Below are 22,379 nucleotides of genomic sequence, written 5' to 3'. Positions count from 1 at the left end.
GCAACCCACCCTGGCACCGCCCCACATGAGTCAACCCACGCACAGCTGCATGGCTCTTGCACACTATTCACACCAGGGGTGCCAGGTGGACACCGGCTCCAGGGACAGGGACACAAGCGCACAGCATCCACCTCTGCTGCTGCCCCATGCCCTCCTGGGGCTGCCCTCCCCACCCTGAGCTGACGCAGTTCCTAGGCAGAGTGGCTCTGCCCCCTTTGCTCCATGCATCCTTTAACCCTCGCTCACTCCAGCAACACCCCACCCCATCCTGCTCTACATCATGCACCCTCTCATTACCCCAGCCTCCTCTCCACCCTGTCCCAGAACGTTCCAGCTCTGTCCTCATCCAGGAGCACCACACCCTCCACCCCCTTCAGCTGCATCCCACCCTCTACCCTTCACCCCATCCACAGCCTCCTGACTACTCTCTGGGCGGAGGGACCACAAAGTGCCCTGGGACACACCCTGTCACAGCTTTGCCCCAGGATTTGGGTGACTGATTAAGCAGGCTGCAGGGCTGGGCCCTGCTCCAGGCTGGTCTGTGCATGCAGGGAACAGCACTGCAGCTGAGAGCCTAGCCGAGCGGGCAGAGCAGTGCTGGGAATATCAATCAGCATGGCTTGGACCAGGCGGCTGCCCACACAGCCAGCGCTTTCATCGCACAGTGGATCCACAGCTCTGCTGTTGAAACCAGCCAGGGACTCAGCCCTGTGCTGTGGAGGGCTCAGCATCCCTCCGTACCCAGGCCAGCAGACAGCCGGTGAGGAGAGACTGATGGGGAGGGGAAAGCAACAGGAAAGAGGGAGGTTGCTGCCTTAGCTGAGCAGGGGGAGAGATCAGGAGAGAGGGATAGAAGGGAGCAGATACAATTGTGAAAGGGAAGGGTGGGCAGGGGGAAGGAGAAGCCCCCAGATTCAAGCTAGGGAAGACTGTGTTCATCACAGACCAACAATGGCTCCAGGGGTATCAGGCAGGGGAGAGCCTGGGGGTCTGAGAAGCGCCTGGCTCAGCAAGGTGAGAAGAGGGAAACTGGCCAGAGCTGCTAGCCACCCGGGCAGCCCAGCCCAATGTGAGGAGCCCCAGGCAGGTAGTACAGGCTGGGCAAGCCTTCAAGGAAGCAAAGAATGAGGTCTCAAGTGATGGTGGAGCCAGGGACTGTCTGGCAGGAGAGACCGGATGCTCTCTTCAATGGGATAAGGACAGTAAGTGCTACTGCCTCCTTGCAGACCCTCTGCTTACAGAGTAGTCGTCACCTGCCCAAGGCTGCACGCTATGTACACGCTACTGTCACTTCTCACCGTATGCAGGCTGTGTACACCCCACTGCCACATCTCCATGCAGTACAGCTTGCACATAACCCTGTGCCACCCCTCCCTGCGGTTCCAGCTGTGTACCCGCTCTGTGCCTCCTCCCACTGCAGTACAGGCTGCACATACCGCGATGCCACCTCCTCTTGGGACACGGCTTGTCCAGAGTAGACACAGGCTGCACCCCCCTGCATCACCTACCCCTGCCGCACAGCCTGTGCACATGCCTCCGCCACCCCCTGCCACAGACACTACACACATCTCCATGCCACCCCTCCATGGGGTACAGGCTGCGAGCACCTCATTGTTACCTGTCACCTCCCACGCACGGAGCGCAGACTGAGTACACCCCACTGTCACCTGCCCCTGCAGCACAGCCTGCACACACCCAGGCTGTCTCTGGCTGTACAAGCCAGACTGTACCACGGGGTTGCTCATCTCCTGTGGCTGAAGCTCTTCATTTTGAGGCCCCAAAAGCCCCACAGTGCTCTCCCAGGCATAGGCACCCCTCCCTGCCATAAACTGAAGTCCCCAGCACAGATCTTCCAGGAGCAACTGCACATTCCTGCCTTGTCTGTGGGGCTCTCAGCATCCTCACCAACTCCCCAGAAGCCAGAACGGTGTACAACCCACTCCTCACCCGTTCTTGTGCCCCGCCCCCGCCCCCCGCCACAAGTTCTCCATTAATCCTTACAAGCTGCTGTGTATTCATAGTTATTTTGCAGAGCCCAGCCCCTCTTCCCAGCACAGCTAGGGCTCAGCCCCCACAATGCAGCCCCTGGGACGTTACCGACATGCTCCCTCATTTGGTCTTTGCACATCAGTGCCAAATCTGAACCGACTGCAATTGATCCCAGGAGCAGCAGCTGATTTCCAGTGCCTGGGAACTGCTCCCAGCACAGTGTCTTTCTGAAACTGGGGAAAAACAGGGCAGGTTCCCCCATGAACCCTCAGCTCCATCTGCAGCTCATTGTAAGATCCGTGTGAACAACCTTGAGAAAATCGACTGACCCAGGATAGTAGAAAACTTTCCCAGACACCTGCCAGCTCCTAAACCTGCAATTTATGGAGACTCTAAGCTAAGTTCTAAAACAAGACAATTTCATTTCTGTCCATTACAGTTATAATATTCCTCTTATCCCCAGCCCCGCCCAGACAGTAATTAATCCTGCAGTGTGCTCCTGAGCCTGCAGGCAGGTGCAGGCACTTCTGCTGAGCTCGCAGTAGCATGCTGAAGTTAACGCCGCTCTAGCCAGCTTCTCAGATGGTGGGGGCTGTAAGGACCCGGGGCAGTCTTGGGTCTGTGCGGCCAGGAAAGGATGTAGCATAGCGCCCCCGACCCAGGTATAAAAAAGCCCCAAAGGATGGAGCCTAGGAGACAGGCAGAAGAAAGAGACACTCCCCATGCCAGCTTCTGAGAGGTTGCAGTCTCGCCCCAGGTTCATCAAAGAGCTGCCGGGGACAAGGAAAGGAGGGAAACTTCTCTCAAAAAGTTCCCAAAGGGAAGCAGATAGCAACGTTGGGCCAAGCCCCCAGACTGCCCTGCCCAGCCCTGCAGGGACTATTTATTTAGGTGGTTGCTGGTGTCTCCTTTCCTCCTCTGCAGCCATTGTATCTTCCCGCAGGTCCCAGGCCTGCCTGCCTAGGAGGCCCAGACACTTCCCGGACAGTTCAAGATAAAACCTTATGCTGTTAGCAAAACAAACTAGGAGGCTGTGAGAGCCAAGGCTGGCACAGGGCTGAAACCACCAAAGCCAGAACCACTGGTTTCCCCAGAAGATCTAATCTCTCCCAGCATCAGAGCTCCTCATCTTCTACAGCCTGGTACGGCTGGTTGGAGCCCCTAAGGAAGAGGTGAAGCTGGCATGACGGGTGCAGGGATGTCTGTCCCAGTTTGAAAGAAAAAACCGTGAGAAAGAGGAAGGGATGGCTGGGGAGGGGCCCCGAGATGTAATGCTTGGCTGGAGAAGGGGGTGTAGGACAGCCCCATCCAGGGCCTGGGGAAGGGGTGCTGCACTGCTCCTGCCTACCAAGATCCATCCTTTCTTCAGCCCACTGGAGACAAGAGACTGAGCAAGCCCCACAGCAGCAGCATCACCCCAAACCTGCACACGAGGAGGGGCAGAGCCATCTTTATTGGGAGTGTGGCCACCTGGCTCCATCCTGCAGCCCTGCCGCTGGCAGCAACCCCGCCTGGGAGGACCTCTGCTGCAAATGTGCCCATCACATCCTGGAATAGGGGGAGCACCTTGCTTCATGTGCTTCCCCCGGCGCTGCTGACACACAGGGTCTCCATCTGCAATCACATGTGTCCTTGTTCCAGCACTGCGGCGGGCGAGAGGCAGGTGTCTTCCAGCCCCCACCAGCAGGATTTGGGTCAGGCTAGCCAGGCACTGTGCAGCAGAGATCTGCTCCTCCGTGCACTGGCTTTGGGACATGGGTGAGTCTCAAAACAACATGGGGATGAACCAAGAGAAGCTATGCAGGGGGATGATGGGGTAGAAGAAAGCTGGGCTGGCTGGTCCATGGCTCAGACTGCCTCCACATCCACACATGTACGTGTGTGTGTATGCACATGCATGTGTTGTGAACCATGTCCTGGAGGAAGAGGTCTCCTTAGAGGACCAGGTAGTGACTGGAGATGGGAGATGTCAATCGCGGGAGGGAGGTCAGTACCATGAGGCCTCTGGATTGGCCACGCTGGGGCATGGTGGAGGGCTTGTGGAGATGGCTGGCCCATGTGAGCATCACTTCTAGGTGCTGGGGAACCTGGGTGCTCCAGTGGCTGAGGACATGGAAAATGTGCCTGGAAAATTGCTGGGAGCAAGAGCATCTTCACGGGCAAGAGGGAAAATAAGGCACAACTGGTCAAAAATAGAAAACTTTATTGAAGTCAAATCCAACAGGGCAGCTGAGCTCAGCCCCACGGCAGTAGCCCAGCCTGCCGTTCACCGGGATACAAAGAAGGGAGCAGGGGTCTCCACAGGGCACAGAGGGTACAGCACAGTGGGCGAGTGGGTGGTCCTCACCCACGGGGCCCCAGAAGGAAGGCAAAGCCACAGGCACTCATCCCCCCTCTCCCTTCCTAGCTAGTTAAGGATAGACCCGACGGGTGCCAAAGCAGAAACGTGATGCAAGCTAACTGGCCAGACAGCCCAAGGAAAGAGGATCCTGCAAGCTCCAGGCTCATCCCACGACCTCTGGGGAGAAGTCCAAGCTCCAGTGCACACCAGCGAGCATCCCTTCCCAGTCGCAGCCAAGACCTACCCCCACCCTGCCCCGCACACAGCAGAAACCCCCAGCTAGACCAAGAGCAGTGACCTGACTGCAGCACACAGCAGAGACCCCAGTGCCTCACTCTTCCAGCCCTGAGCACGAGACCCAGCTCCAGCCCCGGCACATGGCTGGACCCATGCCACCTGGAGGAAGCACCCTGGCTGCCAGGATCTGCTCTCCTCCTCCGCAGCGGCTGCAGCACGGCTTCCGCAGAGCCATAGCTCCAGGCCCGATGCTCGCGCTAAGGGAAGCCTGATTTTCACCATGCTGGCTATGGCAGAGGGCCCAAGCCTGGGGGAAGCCAGAGCCTGAGCCTGGGAAAAAGGCAGAGTTTTGTTCCTCCACCCAGCTCCACCTGCCTGGGCAGCCAGAGTGGGTATAAAACTCCCTTTTGAGCGGCTTTGCACAAGGATGGTGAAAGGTTCAGCTGTACCAGCAGAGCTGGGCAGGCAACAGCAAGGCTAGTGCATTCCTCACTGCTCCCCAGACAGGGGCAGGGCTGGAAACTGGCTGCCCAGAGCTGTGGCAGGAGCAGGACCAGTCTCTCCTCCCCATGAGTCAGCCCAAGCAGAAGGATGGATGGGAGGGTGGGCATGCCCTCCTCAGTGCTCTTAAAGCCAGTACCCTAAGGGGACCTAGGCAGGTGAGATTCCTTCCCCAGAGCTCCACATGCAGAGGCACACGCATGCAGTGCCCTTCGCATCACCGTCACCCAGGCAGCGCCACCAGGACCCAGCCCCAGGCGCTCTGACAAGGGCTCTGACAGTTTTGGCCTTCCCCACACCACCCCTATCCCCTCCCTGCCCCACAACCAGGCTCCTTGGCTCGGCTCCAGGGTAGTCCTTCGCCAGCCCTCAAGGCCACGCATGCAGGGCTGGGGGCCAGTCCACGCTCACTCCCACACCTCTGTCCAGATGGCTCCCCGGTGCAGGGGAGGGGCCACTGCCGGCCTCAGGATGAGCTCTCCTACCTGCTTGTTGGTGTATTTCTGGGGATTGGTGCGGTAGCTGTAGTCCGAGTACTGCTCAGAGCCTGTTGAATTGTTGTCCCCGGTGCCAACAAAGGTGTTGGTGGCCGGCAGGTCCTGCACCACTTGGTGCTTCTTGGAGGCAGAGGGTGACTGAGGCTGCAGCTGGATGGAGGGCAGTGGCGAGTTGGAGCGGTAGTGGCGACCCAGGTCTGGGCTGCCCGGTGGGTAGTTGAGGGGCAGGTGGATTCGGGGGCTGTCACTGACAGAGTCGTTCATGAGGTTGAACTTGAGCGATTTCTGCAGCCCCGTCTCCTCCTCATCCTCTGTAGGCTTGGGCGGCTTTGGGGACTTGCTCTTCTTCACCTTGCTCTTGCTCTTACTGCTTTTGCTGGCCTGCTTGGGTGCATACAGGTCCTTGGTCTCCTTCTTGCCTGCCTGGTAGCCACTCTTGGCCTCCCGCTGCCGGCAGTACCGCACCAGGATGACTAGCACAATGATTAGGGTGACAGCCACGATGCCGGCAATGACTCCAAAGAGGATGTTGCTTCTCTGCTTGCTGCGCTCATATTCAGGGTCTCCAGCAATGTCTATGTCAAGTGGTGTGTCCAAGCTGTGCCCCACCAGTGTGTCCAGCAGTGTGCGGTTGGCCAGAGTCTCATTGACATAGAAATGCACCAGCGCCGTGCCATGCCGTGAGGGCTTGCCCTTGTCATTGACGCGCACTACCAAGCGGTGCAGGCCATGGTGCTTGCGCAGAATCTCCTTCTCCAGGGTGATGTCTCCACTGTGCGGGGAGATCTGGAAGAGCTCAAAGGGGTTGCCTCCTGTGATGCTGTAGGTCAGCTCTGCATTGACACCAGAGTCAATGTCCTCTGCCTTGACCTTGCTCACCTGCTGGCCAGGGCTGGTGTGGGGCAGAATGTGTTTGTAGGTGGCATTGGAGGGTGAAGTGATAAAGGGGGCATTATCATTCTCATCCAAGACATTGATGGTCACCCCCACGTAGGCAGACCTGGGAGGATCCCCACCGTCTACTGCCTTGAGTCGGAAAGTGTACGTGCTCTGCTGTTCCCGGTCAAAAGAGATGCTGGAGAGGATGGTGCCAGTGCCATTCTGGATGACAAAATCCCCATTGTCTTGTTCCACCGACAGCTGGATGCGGGCATTTTCTCCTTTGTCAGCATCGATCACTGTCACCATGCCCACAGGGCTGAGGGGCGGCATGTTCTCCATCACTGAGAAGTTGTAGCCGCTCAGCATGAACTTGGGGTCATTGTCATTCCTGTCCATGACATTGATGGCCACAGACGCTGTGCCCTTGAGGCTGGGGCTGCCCTTGTCTGCTGCCACCACCAAGAACTCATAGCGCTCCCGCTGCTCTCGGTCCAGCACCGCCTTCACCCGGATCTCCCCAGAATCGGGGTCAATGGTGAAGGAGCCCTTAGAGAAGGGGTCCGTCACCAGGGAGTAAACCAGCTTGGCGTTGGAGCCACTGTCAGCATCACTGGCAGTGACCTCCATCACCAGGTCATCGGGCTCATTGTTCTCAGGAAAGGCCACCTCAGTGAAGCTCTGGCTGAAGACAGGCGCATTGTCGTTCACATCCACCACCTGCACCTTCAAAGAATTGGTGCTGGAGAGGGGTGGGTTCCCCGAGTCCACTGCCACAATCTCAATTGTGTACTCCTTGACCGACTCGTAGTCCAGCGGCGTGGTGGTCTGCAGGAAGTATTTCTTCTTGCTGTCACTCCCGGTTTCACTAGCCTGCCGCAGCTGAAATGGGACGTCACCAGCCACCACGCAGGTCACCACAGCATTTTCACCCTCATCTCGGTCAGACACCTGCACCAGAGCCACTGCTGTCTCTACTGGCACATCCTCCGAGATGTTTGCCATGCCATCCTGGTGGGTCACGAGCCCAATGCCCCGTATCTCTATGGAGGGCGCGTTGTCATTCATGTCCTTGACGGTGACCACCACCTGGGTGCGGGCACTCTTGGGATTGGCCCCCTTGTCCTTGGCCATGACTGAGAACTTGAGGATGTTGACGTCCTCGCGGTCAATGGGCCCCTGCACGGTGATGAGCCCCGTGGTGCGGTCTAGGCGCAGCAGCCGGCGCACCATGTCTGAGGCTTGGTGGAAGGAGTAGTCGATTTCGGCATTGGCACCCTGGTCCGAGTCGTTGGCTTTCACCTGCGGGATGGAGGGAGAAACGGTGAGCAGGAGGGCAAGGCAGTGCGAGCCCCTCCGCAAGCCACCATGCTGCCTGCTGCAGCCTCCTTTGGGGATGGCTGGTGGGGAAAAACCAGGATTTCCTCTTCTGGGGCCAATGACTATGGGCAAAGAGCCTGGGACCGGCAGAGCAGCTGGGAGTGGCCCTCCGGCACAGAGGCTTTTCCTTGCTCTTCCGGCAAAACTGGCTAGGCCGGTTGGCCATGCTCCCCTCCTGGCCAGCTCCGGCATGCAGGGAATCCTCTGGGATGCCTCACCACCATGACCCAAGCAGAAAGGTGGAGGTACAGCTCTGGCTGCACCCGCTCCGCAAAACCCTCCCCAAATAAGGGCTTGAGGCGAGGATGAGGAGGGAGGTGAGGATGTGCAGAGCTGCAGCAACTCCATCCCAGCATTCAGGTACGCAGCCAAGCAGGGACCGGGGCTGCCTAAGCTCTGCACGGCACCAGCCATCCCCGCCTGCCTATCAGGAGCTCTGTATTCGCATAAACCTGCCTCTGCGCCTATTATTTGCTTTCTAAAGAAGATGAGGTTTGTCTAACATTTGCCTCCCTAATCGGCTCTCCGAGCAGCCTCTTCTCTGCACCATTTGCTGCTCCACCGTTATCTTGCTCAGCAGATTTGGATGGAGAACGAAAGTTGTTAAATGTAAATTCCACCTTTTACCTCCACTCACAAAAAAGGCGGAAGTCATTTTCCCCCTGAAAGATAAAAGCTGAGCAATGGCAGCAGCAGCATCTCAGCCCATTCTCCTCCTGGCCGTGCAGCATCCTTATCTGCTTCCAACTTCCATTCTCTTAACAGTGAAAAATGAATTCTTAAAAAAAAATTCACATCAGAATTAGCAAGCAGATGAGAACTGGCCACGCTCTGCTTATTAAGATGGCAGCTGCAGATAAACAGATGTCGGCTACGATCATCTCGATGCCCCCTCCAAGCCAAATCCACCGAGATCCACCCCCTCGGGCTCCTTGAGCCAGTTTGCACTGCTGCCTGAGACAGGGCAGAGACCCTGGACCCTGCAGACAGCAGGGCAACCCCGGAGTCATGGGCAGCCCCCCCAGATGGGCAGCAGGGATGCTGCCTGCCCCCCATCTCCAGTGCAAGCTTGGGTTTCCATGGAGCAGCCCAGGGAATGCAACTTATGAAAGGGTCTATGTCTTGTCTGCAGGCAGCATTGAGATTGGTCTGGCATGAAGCCAGACTCCCCGTGGACCTCAGGTCTCAGCCCTCCCTGTAACCCAGAGCCTTGCTCCCATATATCCACCAGCCCTGCTGCTGCCCCTCAATTGTGTCCTGCAGCCCCCGCTCTGCCTGCGCCTTCCTGTGCAGCCTTTCCAACCTTGTTTTAGCAGATGTGACATCCCAGGGACCTGTCTGCCTGCTGGCCCTGGGTGAGTGACACTGTGGGCTCCTATGGCTTGCAACCCTTCTAGGCTCCCTCCTCTCTTGAGGAATCGTGGCAGCAAGCAGCCATATAAACGCTCCCCAGGTTGTCCCTGCTGCAGCCAGGCAGGAGGGGAGCTGGGGAGGAGAAGAAGGCTCCTGCACTCACCTGGAGGACAGAGTGCCCCACAGGGCTGTTTTCAGAGAGCTCTGCCTCGTACAGGGCCTTCTCAAACTTGGGCGCGTTGTCATTCATGTCCAGGATGGTGATGCGAAGCAGGGCACTGCTCGCCCGTGGTGGGTTGCCTCCGTCCTGCACCTTGATGGTCAGATCATAGGAGTCCCACAGCTCCCGGTCCAGATTCCCCATGACGATCAGCTGTGGCTGCTTCTCGTCCTGATCCTCTGCCACCTGCAGCCCAAAGAGCTCCTGTGCCTCCGGACCAGCTGTCAGCTCGTAGGAGGCAACACCGTTGGGGCCCGAGTCCCGGTCCATGGCCAGAGGGATGGGGAAGAGTGTCCCAATGTTGGTGTTTTCAGGGATGGAGAGGGTGAGAACAGGTGAGGCAAAGTTGGGGGTGTTGTCATTGATATCGAGCACCTCTATCTGCCCCTCAAGCAGGCGTGGGCTGCTGTTCAAGATCAGGTCAGTGATGGACACTTCGAACTCTAGGAAGCAGGGCTTTCCAGGCAGGAGGTGCTGGCATTCACGCAAGCTCTCCCGGTCAATGGAGGTCTCTGTCGTGTAGATGTCCCCAGTCTTGCCATCCACACGTAGGTATGGGGCCCCCAGTTCCAGCTTGTAGAGGTGCCCCACGTCTGGGAAACCATAGTCAGAGGCCAGGCTCCCTATGAGGGTGTTAGGGGGTTGTTCCTCCTGCACTTTGTAGACCACACGTGTCCCAGAGACTAGGGCAGGGAACTGGAAAAGGAGCCACAGGGCCAGGTAGGATGCCAGCAGTTTCATCCTGTGCTGCAGGGGAGCTGGAAAGAGACACAGACACCAGAGGTTAGGCAGACCCAGGCCCCTGGGGACTGCTCCGCCCCAGCCCACTTCCGTGGTGCATCCTTTTGGGTTCACCCCCTGTGCCATACAGGACTGCACACAGTGCCAAAGCAGCCCCCCAAAGGGAACGGGCTTCAAGGGCTCGCCTGGCAGAGCTGGCCCCAGCCATGGTCTCCTGGCAGCCTCCACAAGCAAGTGCTTGGGAGGACTGGTTCCGGCTTGCGAAGTTCCTCAACACCCTGCTCAGGTGAGCAACCCAGTCATCGAAACCTCAGCCGTGGCTTCCTGTCACTTGCAGGAAGCCACTCCTGCCACTGTACACCCTCTTCATCCCCACACAAACTATAATTAGACCCAACAAGGCACACTAACAGGGCGGACTGCATGCAGCCTGCTGCCAGCAACCTGGTGGGAGCCAGCCAGGCTCAGAGACAGCTTCTCACCACAGAAACACAGGAGCATTTTGTGCCACGCACTGCCACACACGGTGGGGACACAGAGGCACTGCAGGCGTCTGCCAGCCCTGCAGAAACAGGAGCATGAAAACGGGGGCAGGGGCTCTGCCTGCTTTGCAGGGATGCAGGGCTGCCACCCACCTGGCACTGCAGGGGTACAGGGCAATGCAGGGATGCAGGGCTGCCACCCACCCGGCACTGCAAGGACACGGGGCACTGCCAGGATACAGAGCTACCTCCCATCCACCACTGCAGGGACACAGGGCACTGCCACGGCAGGGACAGAGCAGCACTGCCCTCCCTGCACTGCTGACACAGCAGCACTGCCAGCCTTGCACTGCGTGATACAAAGGTACCACCCATCCAGCACTGCAGGGATGCAGGAGCCCTGTGCATCATCCATCCTGCACTGCATGCAGGGCACTGCCATCCATCTGTACCCCTTGCAGAAAGAGGGGCACTACCCACCACTGTACTAGAGGGACACAGACCCACTGCCCACCCTGCACTGCAGTGCAGACATACCCCACAGGACAGGCCACATGTCTTCCTGAGGAGCAGCACTGCACAATCCCAGCACACTGCAATGGTAGGCACAGCATCTCCCCTCTGCTACACAGTCACTAGGCAACCCCACACCCTGTGCCAGCAAATACTGTTCCCTTTGCTCACTGCAGACACACTGTTCCTTTTCATTCCCTCCCACTCCAGACTGGGACACTGCACGCACACACTGGGTGTCCATCCTGCCCCAAAGGGACAGACCCACACTACCCACCCAGTGCCAATGTCCACTCCACCCACTGCAGAGGCAGTGACAGAAGTACTGCCCCCCTGCATTGCAGAGACACTGCACACACTGCACTGCAGGCACCCAGCCACTGGAAACCTCCCAGTATGCACATGCTGCAGAGGCAGTGACAGGTACACCACCAGCCCCATAGAGACTGTCTCTTTCTGTGCCAAGCCACATGCCTTGTCACCAAGCCTCTGCCTAGTGCTGTGCCTGGCCAGCAGCTTTCCTGTGCCCCGCTTTCCATTCTGAGAACACACCTTCCTCCAGGGTCCAGGCACACCCATGCAGCTTCTGCTGAGCCATGAACATGAAGGGATGCAGAGCAGCTCACCAGCACCCAGAAAGCCCAGTGGTTGGATGCCCTAAAATCAACAGCCACGAGCAGCTGCCATGGCCCCACAGCAGGAACCCTCTCTCGCCACTCCCATTGCTCACTCTCTCCACACTCTGCACCCAGCCTGTAGGATGGCTAAGCACTCCTCCACCATCTCCTCTCTGTGATGCCACACAGCAAGTGCCTAATTCCTGGTTACTCCATCATTGTACAGATCCTCAACAAGTGAAGCATCCTGGACTATCCACCTTGATACTTCCCGCAAGCCAGCAGCTCTCCTTCCCTCCACCCCTCCACTTCCCCATAAACAAGTGCCTCATCAGTGGCACAGAAGAGAAGAGCTCTCCCTCCATGGGTGAAAATACATCTCTTTCTGGAGAAGAAACTATAGTCCTGAAGCCTGGCTTGACTCTGCTCCCTTGTCCTGCAAGCATCCTTCATGCAAAGAAGAGGTATTTCCACCTTGCTGAGGGCACGTATAACAGTCCAGACTGGCACTGTGTTCAGATACCTCTGAGATGTATGTCCCCAGGAGGAAGGGAAGAGGCAGACAAGCCTTCTTCCATCCCTGCACAGGGCTGAGGATGGAGGAGGTAAGAAGCTGAGCAGAAGCACAACACATCTCTGCATCAATACAGACAAAGCCCAGCAATGCATGTACACGCACACACACGTGTCTGCGCTGAGTGCACATATCCATGTGCACCATGAGCATTTGGGTATATGTGCACCTGCTCAGAGCATGACTGTAGGAAAAAGCATACATGTGCACACATGTGCACTAGCAGGGTGTGCAGGCATGCATGCACTGCGAGGAGCACACCTGTGCCTGCACCAGGAGAGCCTGTGCACGAGACACGAGTTTGCATTCCTGCACCGAGCGCACGTGTGTGTGCACCAAGCAACGCGTGTGCCTGCGCCGGGGGAGCATATTGCGCATGCCCCTGTCGCCACCGGGTGTGCATTTGTGTGATGTCACCCCGTGCAGGGGTACTTGCACCGTGTGTGTGTGCACGCCCCAACTGGGTCATGCATATGCCTGCCTGCAGCATGTGCGTGTACTCGCACCGGACCCCCCCACCATCCACCTGCCTTCACAGTATGTCCAAACCCACACTGAGCTCCATCACCCCATTGCCCTGTGCTGCCTTTAGAAATGGCTGTGTGGCGAGGATGAGAAGGGAAAGCCCTGACCACTGGGAGGATGTCCTGGCCAGGAAAGGCACCCACACCTGCCACTGAACTGTTTGCACAAGCCTGTTTGCACTAGGCTGGGCCATGACTGCCAATGACGTAGCGCCGTCCTGACTAAGCCTTGAGTGAGGTGGAAGATCGCAGGTAAAGGTAAAAGTCCCACTGTGGGGCGATGCCTCACGTGGCCCTGACTGGGCTGTGAGGGAGGGCCCCAGGAGCTGGAAATGCCAGGAGCCTTGTGCCAGCCTGGAGGAGGAAGGGAGTCACCCAAGGGTGCCCAGAACCCATGCCTTCTGCTCCAAAAAAGGGGCTGGAGCCTAAACCCAAGCCCTGTTCCCACAGGTGAAGGAAACCTCCAAAGCAGGGAGGCTGGAGGAAGAGAGGGGCTGGGAACCTGAGTGGGATCATTGTCCCACAAGGGACTGCCGGTGGGCGTGAGGGGTCCTGGATTCACTGGGGTAAGGAATCCTACTTGGCGCCTAGGGGTGCGAATGACACAGCACAGACATGAGAGCCCAGAGCTGGGCGTGAGGAGGAGGAGGAGGCGGAAGCCTCCACCACTGGGGAAAAGCACGTCTGTGCAGGAGACAGAGGCTTCCCAGGGGCCAGTCCAAGGCATCAGGCTATTTTCCCATGGGATCTAAGGACCATCCCACACTTTCTTCTCCAGTGCCAGGCACCTTTTTCCGACCTGCTGGCAGAGTACAGAGCACTTAAAAATAAAAACCCCTCCCAAAACAACTATTCCTATAGACACACAATTCTCCCTACGGGGAGAGTGTGAGAGAGACTGAACCACATGAGAGAGGCGTTAGTCACGCTGCTTAATGCATGACTGGGAAGATCTCGGAGGACAGTGGCATGCAAAATCCTACAGAATTCAGCCATCCACCCCCAAAAAAAACAAGCCCTAATGAGAGAGATATTACAAAGCACCAAGAATTTAAGCAACTGCTTGAACAAGCCTGTGCACCCTGTGATTCCCACAGCCCCTTGGCCCTGTTCCACAGAAAGCAGCACCGCTCCGGGAACGGGCACCAAAGTCCACCCTCTTATTGCTCCCAACGGCTGATGGCATGGCTCAAAGCCATGCCTGGAAGTCTATCCAAACCCTGCACACAAGTACTAATCCCCCCCATGCCCCCAAGCTCTGCTCTGATGCTCAGAGCTGGAGCAACACTGGAGAAAGCAGCAAATGCTAATCACAGCTCCACCAGCTCTAGTCTGCTCAAGGGGCTGAGATCAAGGACCATATTGTCCAAAAAACGGCCACCGATGTTCAGTCTTGATTCTACGGTCTGGATGGGCTGAATCCTGACTATTTTGTGGCAAGTCCCACGGTCTCCTTCAGCTCCAGCTGCCACTGCGGCTGCTCAGCATTTATGCAGGCTGGGCCGAAGCACCCCAAGCTGGAGCACCCTGCAACGAGGAACCGCACTCGCTTGTGAACAGCTTTACCCCAAAATTATCTCTTAGGAACTGCAATGTGATGAAAAGAGGGTGAAACCCAGGGCCCTCCCTGCTCCTGCCTCCTCCTCTACAACCTTTCGAACTCCAGCAGCCAGCAAGGCAGAGACCTGTCAGAGCCTCCCCAGGACGGCAGCCTCCATCCCCCCACCTCGGGGGTCCCCCACAGACCCTCCGGTCTCCTGCGAGCTCCTGCCCCCCCCCCCGCGCCACCATCCTGCTCGCCATCCCGGCCTGGAGGGGAGTCCTGGGGGAAAGCAAAACTGTCGCGGGCCTGAAGCACCCCGGCAGGGCCGCAGGGAGCCGGCAACAGCGAGAGCGGCCCTTCCCCAGGACCGCAGCCCGGAGGGGCTGGGGGGGCCGTGAGGAGGGAGGATAGGGGAGTCCCTACGTCGCAGGGTGCCGGGGGGAGCCGCAGCTCCCGGCTCCCATCCGCCCTCGCCAGCTGGGAGAAGAGGATGGAGGCCGGGCCCCGCTCCCCGGGCGCCGCGGCCGAGGCTACCCGGACCCCGTTGGGGCTGCCCGGGCTGAGGCTCCCGCAGCCGGCAGCGCCCCAGCAGCGCCGGCCCCGGACAGGGAGCGCCCCGTTCCGCCGCTCCCCGGCGAGCCCCGGGCTTGAACGGGGCGCCTCCCGCCAGCCCCGCACACACACACTGCACACGCACACAGACACCCGCGGAAAACACACGGGAACCGCTCTCCCGGCACCGGCTTCACACTTAGCCTCGCGTACAAGCAGAGAAACAGGGATTTTCTAAGGCGCAGGCACGCACGCCGCTCTGACACACTCTCACTCGCGCACACACCCCTCTGTAACACACACCAACGCACACTCCACTCCCCGCACGCACACGCAGCCCGCTCTTGACATGCATACCACTCCTGTAACCCGCACCCCAATGGCACACGCACACACACGCAGAGACACCCTGCCACGGACCCAGGCGGGCACACCGGCCAACCGCCTTCACCCCGCTCCGCCCGCACACACGCACACAGACACGCACACGCACAGCCCCGCTCCCAGACGGCTCCCAGCTCACCCCCAACTTCTCTCGCTCCCACGCACCCGCGCACCCCGAGCTGCGCTCACACCCCGGGCGCACACACCCAGGGGTGGATGGGGGACATACACCCAGAGCCACCCCCCACAGGAAAAAAATAAACCCACGCGCTCACCCCGACACAGCCGCACACCCACAGCCACCCCAAGCCGCCCAAACTGCCCGGCCCGGGCTCGGCCCCGCTCCGCGCCGCACAACAAGTGGCAGCGCCGGGCGGGACCGGTAACCGAGAGCCGCCCGCCGCCGCTGCCCACGGAGCCCCGCGCCCCGCTGCCGCCGCCCGCGCACCCCGGCGCAGGATGTTCGCCGCTCCCGCTGCCGCCCGGCCCCGCGCTCCCGCACAGCGGCAGGCTCCCGCCCCGGGCATCCCGCACCGCCCCGCACCGTTCCGCAGCTCGCCGCGGCCGCGGGCGGGGGCTCCCGGCCCTGGCGCAGCTCTTACTTGGGTGCGGACGGCGCTGCGTTCCGCGCTGGCCCCCTGCGCGCTGATCCAGCGGCGTCTGCATCGCCTTCTCCCCGCCGGGACCGGGCTCCCCCCACCCCCCCGACTCCTCTCGATTGTTATCCACGGATGAAAACCAAATTTAAAAAAAAAAAAAAAGAAAAAAAGAAAGGGGGGGGCAAAAAAAAATCTCCCGCGGGAACCGCCCCCCTCCCCCGGGCCGGGGCTGCGGCTCCTCCGGCTGAGCGGCGGCGGCAGGGCTGGCGGCAGCCCCGGTGGGCAGCTCCGTCCGTGCCCGCCTCCGTCCCTCGGTGTGTGTGAGGATGTGCAAGGGAAGCGCAGCGCAGGCACGGCCCCTTCGCCCCCCTCCCCCCGCCCGCTGCCTCCGCCTCCCGCTGCCACCACGGGGAGGTGGAGCTCCGGCTCCTTATCAGATCCCGAGCCCAGCCGGGCCGGGACGAGCGGGTATCGGCTGCTGGACAGAGCCGCCTGCCCGTTGCACCTCCCAGCTCCGGGCTGCAGGCACCGCGCCAAGCCCCGTGGCAGTGGAGGGGGGGTGTCTCTGCAGCCTCCCGGGACGCCCTTACCCCGGGGACCCCTCCACTCCTCGCCCGCACACGTCTGGGACGGGTCTCCCCTTTCGCTCCCCTCCCGGTGCTCTTATTTATGTATTCACTTACTTATTTTTCCAGCCGGTGCTTCATACCCCTGCAGCCTCGCTGCACTGGGAAAGGGCGCCCGGCTGGCAGTGGACCCTGCTGTGCTAAGGGGAGAACCCCTCCGTGGCAGGGAGCCCACTGGGGTGCTGTGCCCATCCCTGGACAGATCTCCCCAGCCACGAAGGGTTCCTGGCAGGCTGCAAGCAGTGGCTCCTGCAGCCCTGCCCAGGTGAGGTAGTGGGGCCTGGAAAAGCAACTGTCCCCTCCCATCATACCTTGGTGAATCATGCTTTTATTGCAGGGTGTCAGGACTTGGGAGCAGAGAGCACCTGCGAGCTCTCAAAAGCACCTACAAGCTCCTGGCTGCCCTTGCAATGCCTTTGCAAGCTGTGCTACCTCACCTGGGTCCTCGCTTGCTGGCCCCCATGGGACCTCAGATGGGCGAGTGCAAGTCCCAGGGAGCCTGGGGACAACATGCCCCAGGGGTGCCTCTTCCCTCGATGCCTCCACTGGCCTCCACGTTACTGCAAGGAGACCCAGTGCTCCCTGCCAGCAGGCTGCACCTGCAGCCTGGCCCTGCCAAAGGCCTCAGCTCACACATGGAGATGCTGGGGTGGTTATAGGCACCCTGCAAGGACTGGGCACCCCACGGGGCTGCAGGGCCCCTCACCACGCAGCACCCGCCTTCTTGGCCAGCTGCAGCGCAGATTTCTCTCCAGGATGCTGGAAAGTCCTTTCTGTTTCGCCGCAGCGTGAGGATGGGAGCATTGCTTCCCGCTGAGCTACGCCAACCTGTTGCGCAGCTCCCTTCACTGCACACATGCTCAGCTCGGCTGCGATGACTGCACCATCTAGAGGCTGCGCTGGCCTGCTTGGAGGAGCCCTGGCTTTGCCAAGCTCAGCCCAGATCGTTTTGCTTTTCCCCTGCAAGAGGAAGATCAGTCCCTGGCAGGGCTTCTTCCTACTGGGCAGGAGAAAGAGGCTGGAGAGTCATCCCCTATGGTTGGAAAACCCTGCTCTCTTCGAGACTTCCCTGTAGCAAGGCCATCTCTGCTCCTGCAGAGATGTCGGCTTCTCTGCGTCTGTGTGTTGGGTTGGTTTTTTTTTCTGGGTGTCAATTCTCATGAAGCCCATTTAGCAGAAGATGAGAAGTGAGAACCCAGAGAAGGTCAAAGCCCACTATGGAACGGCAGGGGAAGGAGCTGTGGGGTTTGTCAGGGTTTACCCTACTGATACAGCATGACCCGAGGATCTGGACAGAGAGAGGGAATTAAACTCGCTGGAGACAATGTGAGATTTAATTTATCAGTCACTGGCAGCCCTCCTTGGATGGCTGGAGAGCTGTAGCAAAGGGAAGAACTGAGGAAGTGACCCTGTGGATCCAAGGCTGTCTGTGGAGCAGTGAAGGCAAACTTAAGAGATTGCTGGTGACCAAAGGTTTCCATTTCACAAGAGGCACAGGTAGTTGATAGACAGGCTGTACAGGGAGCAGCCAGGGAAGCTGTGCATGCACACAGTTTACTCGATGCCACCTATTTGTGGGGGGCCACTGCCTGCTGTATGCAGCCTCTGCTCAGGCACATTTCTGAGAGGCAGGTCCAGGGTCTAAGAGCATGGGGGGAAAAAGTGTCCCAGCCTCAGGAGCCACCTCTCTGCAGCCCAGAGAAGCTGCCTGGCAAAGTCCTCTGCAGTGCCAGTAGCACCTGATGGCCAGGGGAGCCAGCGACGCTTCATCCAGGCCACCAGAGGCCTGGCATCCCAGGGGTGGTTTGTCTGTCTCTACCTTCCTCCTCTGCCTGCTGCCTTTGAAAGCGGCCAGGCTCCTCCCAGAGTGCCCTCGACAGCAAGGAAAGCCCGATGCCATCATTGCCATTCCCTGTCCACCCTTTGCTTGGGCATTATAGTATGAGTCACTGTTCCTTTCCTTGTCTTCACCACTTCCTAGAAAGCAGGGCCAGTCTAAGCAATGGGAAACCGTCTGCAGTTTTGGCCGCAGTTACTTCATGAGACTCTCCAGATCCTTCCCACCCACCTGTCCCAGTGCTGACAGTGCCACCGACCCTGGAGATGCTGCTGGAGGTGCTGGCTCGCCTCGAGCAGTGGGTATCCTGTGCCGGGATGCTCTGGCATCATGCAGAGACAGCTGCTTCATGATGCCAGTGGGGCCTTGTCAGAAGAACAAAGCCTGCGAGGGAAGAGCATCCAGCTAAATCTCTGGGAAAGCGAGAAGAAAGGGAAACACGGAGAGCAAATGAACCTTACAAGAGAATAAATACCCCCTCCCCAACACACATACGCAGCAACCTGGCTGCCGTCTGCTGCAAGGAGTTCAAAGGCTCTTCTGTTCTCTCTCTCATCAGCTCTGGGCTCCACAGGAGAAGCAGCAGCACGGATTTGGGCAGCAAATGCTAATAACACAGATGTTCTGACAATTTGCTTGTTTCTACAATTAAAAACAAAAAGATCCTCAAAACCCAAATGCAAGGAAATGAGCACATTAAAGAACTGCTCCTCCGCATGACTACCGCATAATGAAGGGCTGCAGATTTGCAGGGGAAGGGGCTGGGCAGTTTCAGCCCGATCCGGATCTGGAGCGTAAGCGGGATGCTGTGGGAGAGGCACATCCCTCGGACCATGCCACTCTGGTAAGCGCAGCTGGGAGATGTGCTGGCCACGGGATGCAGACAGCTGAACCCCGCGCCGGGATCAGTGGAGGGGCTGAACGGCTTGGATGGTCACTGCCTGTCTTGCCTGTGGGACACTTGCAGCCAAATTATTGGGAGATTGTTTTTATTACTGTCTTAACTCTTTTTTTTTAACCTTGTTTTTCTCTCGGCTGCACTTTCACTCACTCATTAATTTTGGTATTTTTCTCACGGTATATAACCCCTGTCATGGCTGCCATGGCAACAGGAGGGAATGTGCTCAGTGCTAAAATATCCTCTCAAAAATAACAAAAATAAGACAACAGAGGCAGCTTCTGTGGGCTGCTGCAAATGCAGATCTGGCCTGGCTTTGTGGTGACGGAGGATGAAAGATTCTGCAAGCCGGGGAAGCCCCTGAGCTCTGGTCTTCCCACGGTGCTCAGCCCACCTCGCATCTCAGGGCTGCACGGGCTTCACCATTGCCAGGCTGGAAGCTCCTCCTGGGATGGACCCTTGAGGCTGAATGTCACAGACCTCCATGTCCAGCCTTGAAATCTCATCTCCTTCCTCAGGGACCACAGTCTCCGAAATATTACTGCAAATGAGGAGGAAACATGGGTATAAGCTAGGAGAAGGGGTGAGGGTATTGCTCATGGGGTTTTGCTAGTCTCTGGTGGGTTTTCGGTCCACATGTGGATCCCTGGGTCGAGGAACAAATGGTGTTGTTAGGTACCCAGAATCAGGAGCTGCAGCCAGTGTGGTGGCATGGATGGCACGGCTTGTCACACAAACCTGTTGTCTTTTTCTGACAGGATTACTGGTCATGTTGAGAAAGGCAATTGTGTTGATATAGTACACTCGGATCTCTCCGAGGCATTTGACTTACTTCCACCTGACATTTTGATTAAAACTTGCATTATAAGGAATTAACAGGGCACATATTAGATGGATTAAAAATGCTTCCCTGGCAAATCTCAGAGGTAGTTGCTAATGGGTTGATATCAGTAAGTAGTGCTATTTCTACCTACCTCCCCCCAGAGACCTGTTCTTCGTCCACTACTATTAAACATATTTATCAATGATGTAGATGAAGATATGAAATCTTTGCTGGTAAAGCTTGAAAATGACACCAAGAGTGATGAGATAGAAATGAACAAGGATGGTTTCATGCTGAATCACCTGGTTAAATGGTCAGGGTGCATTTGAATACAGATAAACACAGGAATATATCTGGAAATGGAGCTTGCATGTTAAGCCTGAAGGCTAGATCTTGGAAAGCAATGACTCTAGGCATGCCTATAAAGGGTGGAGGTAAGAACACTGGCTTTTAACCAACAACCAAGGGACCGCATCTGAAGCCCTCCCAGGAGTATATGCCTCATCCATCGATGACAACTTGTCTGTGGAAGAGGAATTAGGGATCAGCATGAACGGGTACCCCAAAATTAACTTGGTGCACCCTGCTGTGGGCTCCTGAAATGGGAGGGCTAGTAAGTAGCTCACTGCTGAAGCACTGTGTCTGGCACCCACACTCAGAGAAGGCAGGGAAATACCAGGAGAGCTTGAAGGAGCACCACAGACCTGACCACAGGCTGGAAAGCCAGGCCTAATGATGTGATGCTTGTTAAAAAGGTATGTTGTCAGGTGATGGGAGGACCTGGTCTGTGTCCTCCCACACGGAAAAGATAGTGGGGAACCGTTAAATCCCACAGAAAGGTGTAACAGGAGCAGGGCTTGAGCTGAAGAGAGGCAGATTCAGCCTTGAATTGAAAGCCAGTGTCCTAGTGGTGAAAGCATTTGGAGGTTGGAAGAGCTTTTCCCAGGGCTCACAACATTGCTCAAGCATTTGTAAAGAGATTAGATCTTTTTTTAAAAAAAGAAACCATTTAATCCAGTTTCTGGGAGCAACTCTGAGGCTGACGTGTGAATGGGCTGGGATGAGTGACCGCCCCTGGCCTCACAGGAGCCCAATCGTCCACCTCATCCCTTCCCTTCACAGGGTGTTGGGAACAGATTGTCTGCAATGCCCTGCAATTATCCAAGCTATGATTAATCAATCTCTTACTTCAGGGTTCAGGTGGACTTCTGCAGAGAACAGGAAGGTTTCTCCAATCTCCACCCATCCTCTGTGGCACTAGAGATTTCTCCAAGTAGAAAGAGCAAAGCACCAAAAATTAAACCCTTTTGGCGAATTGAGAATTGGTGCTCAAAGGAAGAGCTGATCTTGGGATTCAGACTTAAAAGGATCTTCCCAGAGACTATCAGACTATTGGAAGCCTGTGGGGATGCTTAGCTTCCCCAGGCTGTGAGCCACCCCCAAGGGGCAGCTCCTGCTGTTCCCAGCACCTATGCCAGGGGCTTGGGCTGTGGTGGCCTCCCTCCCATCCCCTGCCTCTAACACTCTGTTTATTGCCCTACAGACTCAAATTCTTGCTTGTGGGGCTTAGCACAGGGGCTCCTGGGTAGGAAGCAGTGAGCTGTGCTATGCATGAGGTATTCTTTGTCCCCCTTTGCTGCCTTTCCACCCCTACACCAATGGATCTGGCAGGTTGCAGGTCTAGGAGTGGGAGCTGCTGAGGTCTGGCAGAGGTGGCCCAAAGGGAGAAGAGGCTGAAGACGAGCAGGAAGAGGGAAGCTGTCTGGAAGTACAACTTAGCAAGGAATCAGCTGAATCTACCACATCCCTGCTGCTTTCGAAGCTGGCCTCACCACCCATGGGGAATCTGCTATTCATACCTCATCTGCAAGGAGAACTACACCCATTTCCTGATTTTGTTAGGGTCCAACAGTCTCCTGCTTGTAAGTCCACCTCCAGTCAGCCTCCAGCTGCTGCTGGGAGATGGCCCAGCCCTGGAGACAGTCTCTCTGAGCAGGCACCGGAGAAAGGAGGTTTTCACATCCTCAGAACAGGAGTTGTCAGCTGTTGGGGCAGCTGTGACCTCTACCCACCGAATTCTGCCTTTTTGGCTGCAGTCTAAGGGAGGCAGGAGGAAACCTGGGGAGAGGAGACCAGATCAGACCTGCCCAGCGTGACTTATACGGGGGACGGAAGACACAACAGCAGGAAACTCGGTTCACGCTCTGACTTGCCCACAGAGACTGGGCTGGGCAAGAGAGGAGCTGCTCTGCATACAGAGAAAGGGAGA

At 57.7% G+C, this 22,379-nt stretch overlaps 1 protein-coding gene across 2 annotated transcripts in view; it reads right to left on the bottom strand.

The window, feature by feature from the left end:
• PCDH1 (protocadherin 1) overlaps positions 1–16,080 on the bottom strand; it is a 52,440-nt gene extending 36,360 nt beyond the window's left edge. Inside the window, exons 1-3 of one of the 2 annotated variants that reach the window (XM_064458854.1) lie at positions 15,930–16,080; positions 9,341–10,155; positions 5,554–7,746 (exon numbers count right to left, since the gene is read on the bottom strand). In XM_064458854.1, coding sequence (XP_064314924.1) covers positions 5,554–7,746; positions 9,341–10,155; positions 15,930–15,993 — 3,072 coding nt within the window. In that variant the 5' untranslated portion in view covers positions 15,994–16,080. The remainder of the gene's footprint in view (positions 1–5,553; positions 7,747–9,340; positions 10,156–15,929) is intronic. The other variant, XM_064458855.1, reaches the window with a different exon arrangement.
• Positions 16,081–22,379: the final 6,299 nt, after the last annotated feature.

This window comes from Phalacrocorax carbo, chromosome 8 (genome assembly GCF_963921805.1).
Source record: "Phalacrocorax carbo chromosome 8, bPhaCar2.1, whole genome shotgun sequence".
Taxonomy (NCBI): domain Eukaryota; kingdom Metazoa; phylum Chordata; class Aves; order Suliformes; family Phalacrocoracidae; genus Phalacrocorax; species Phalacrocorax carbo.
Note: the sequence above shows the minus strand (reverse complement) of the source record. Positions and strands in the feature narration are given on the sequence as shown.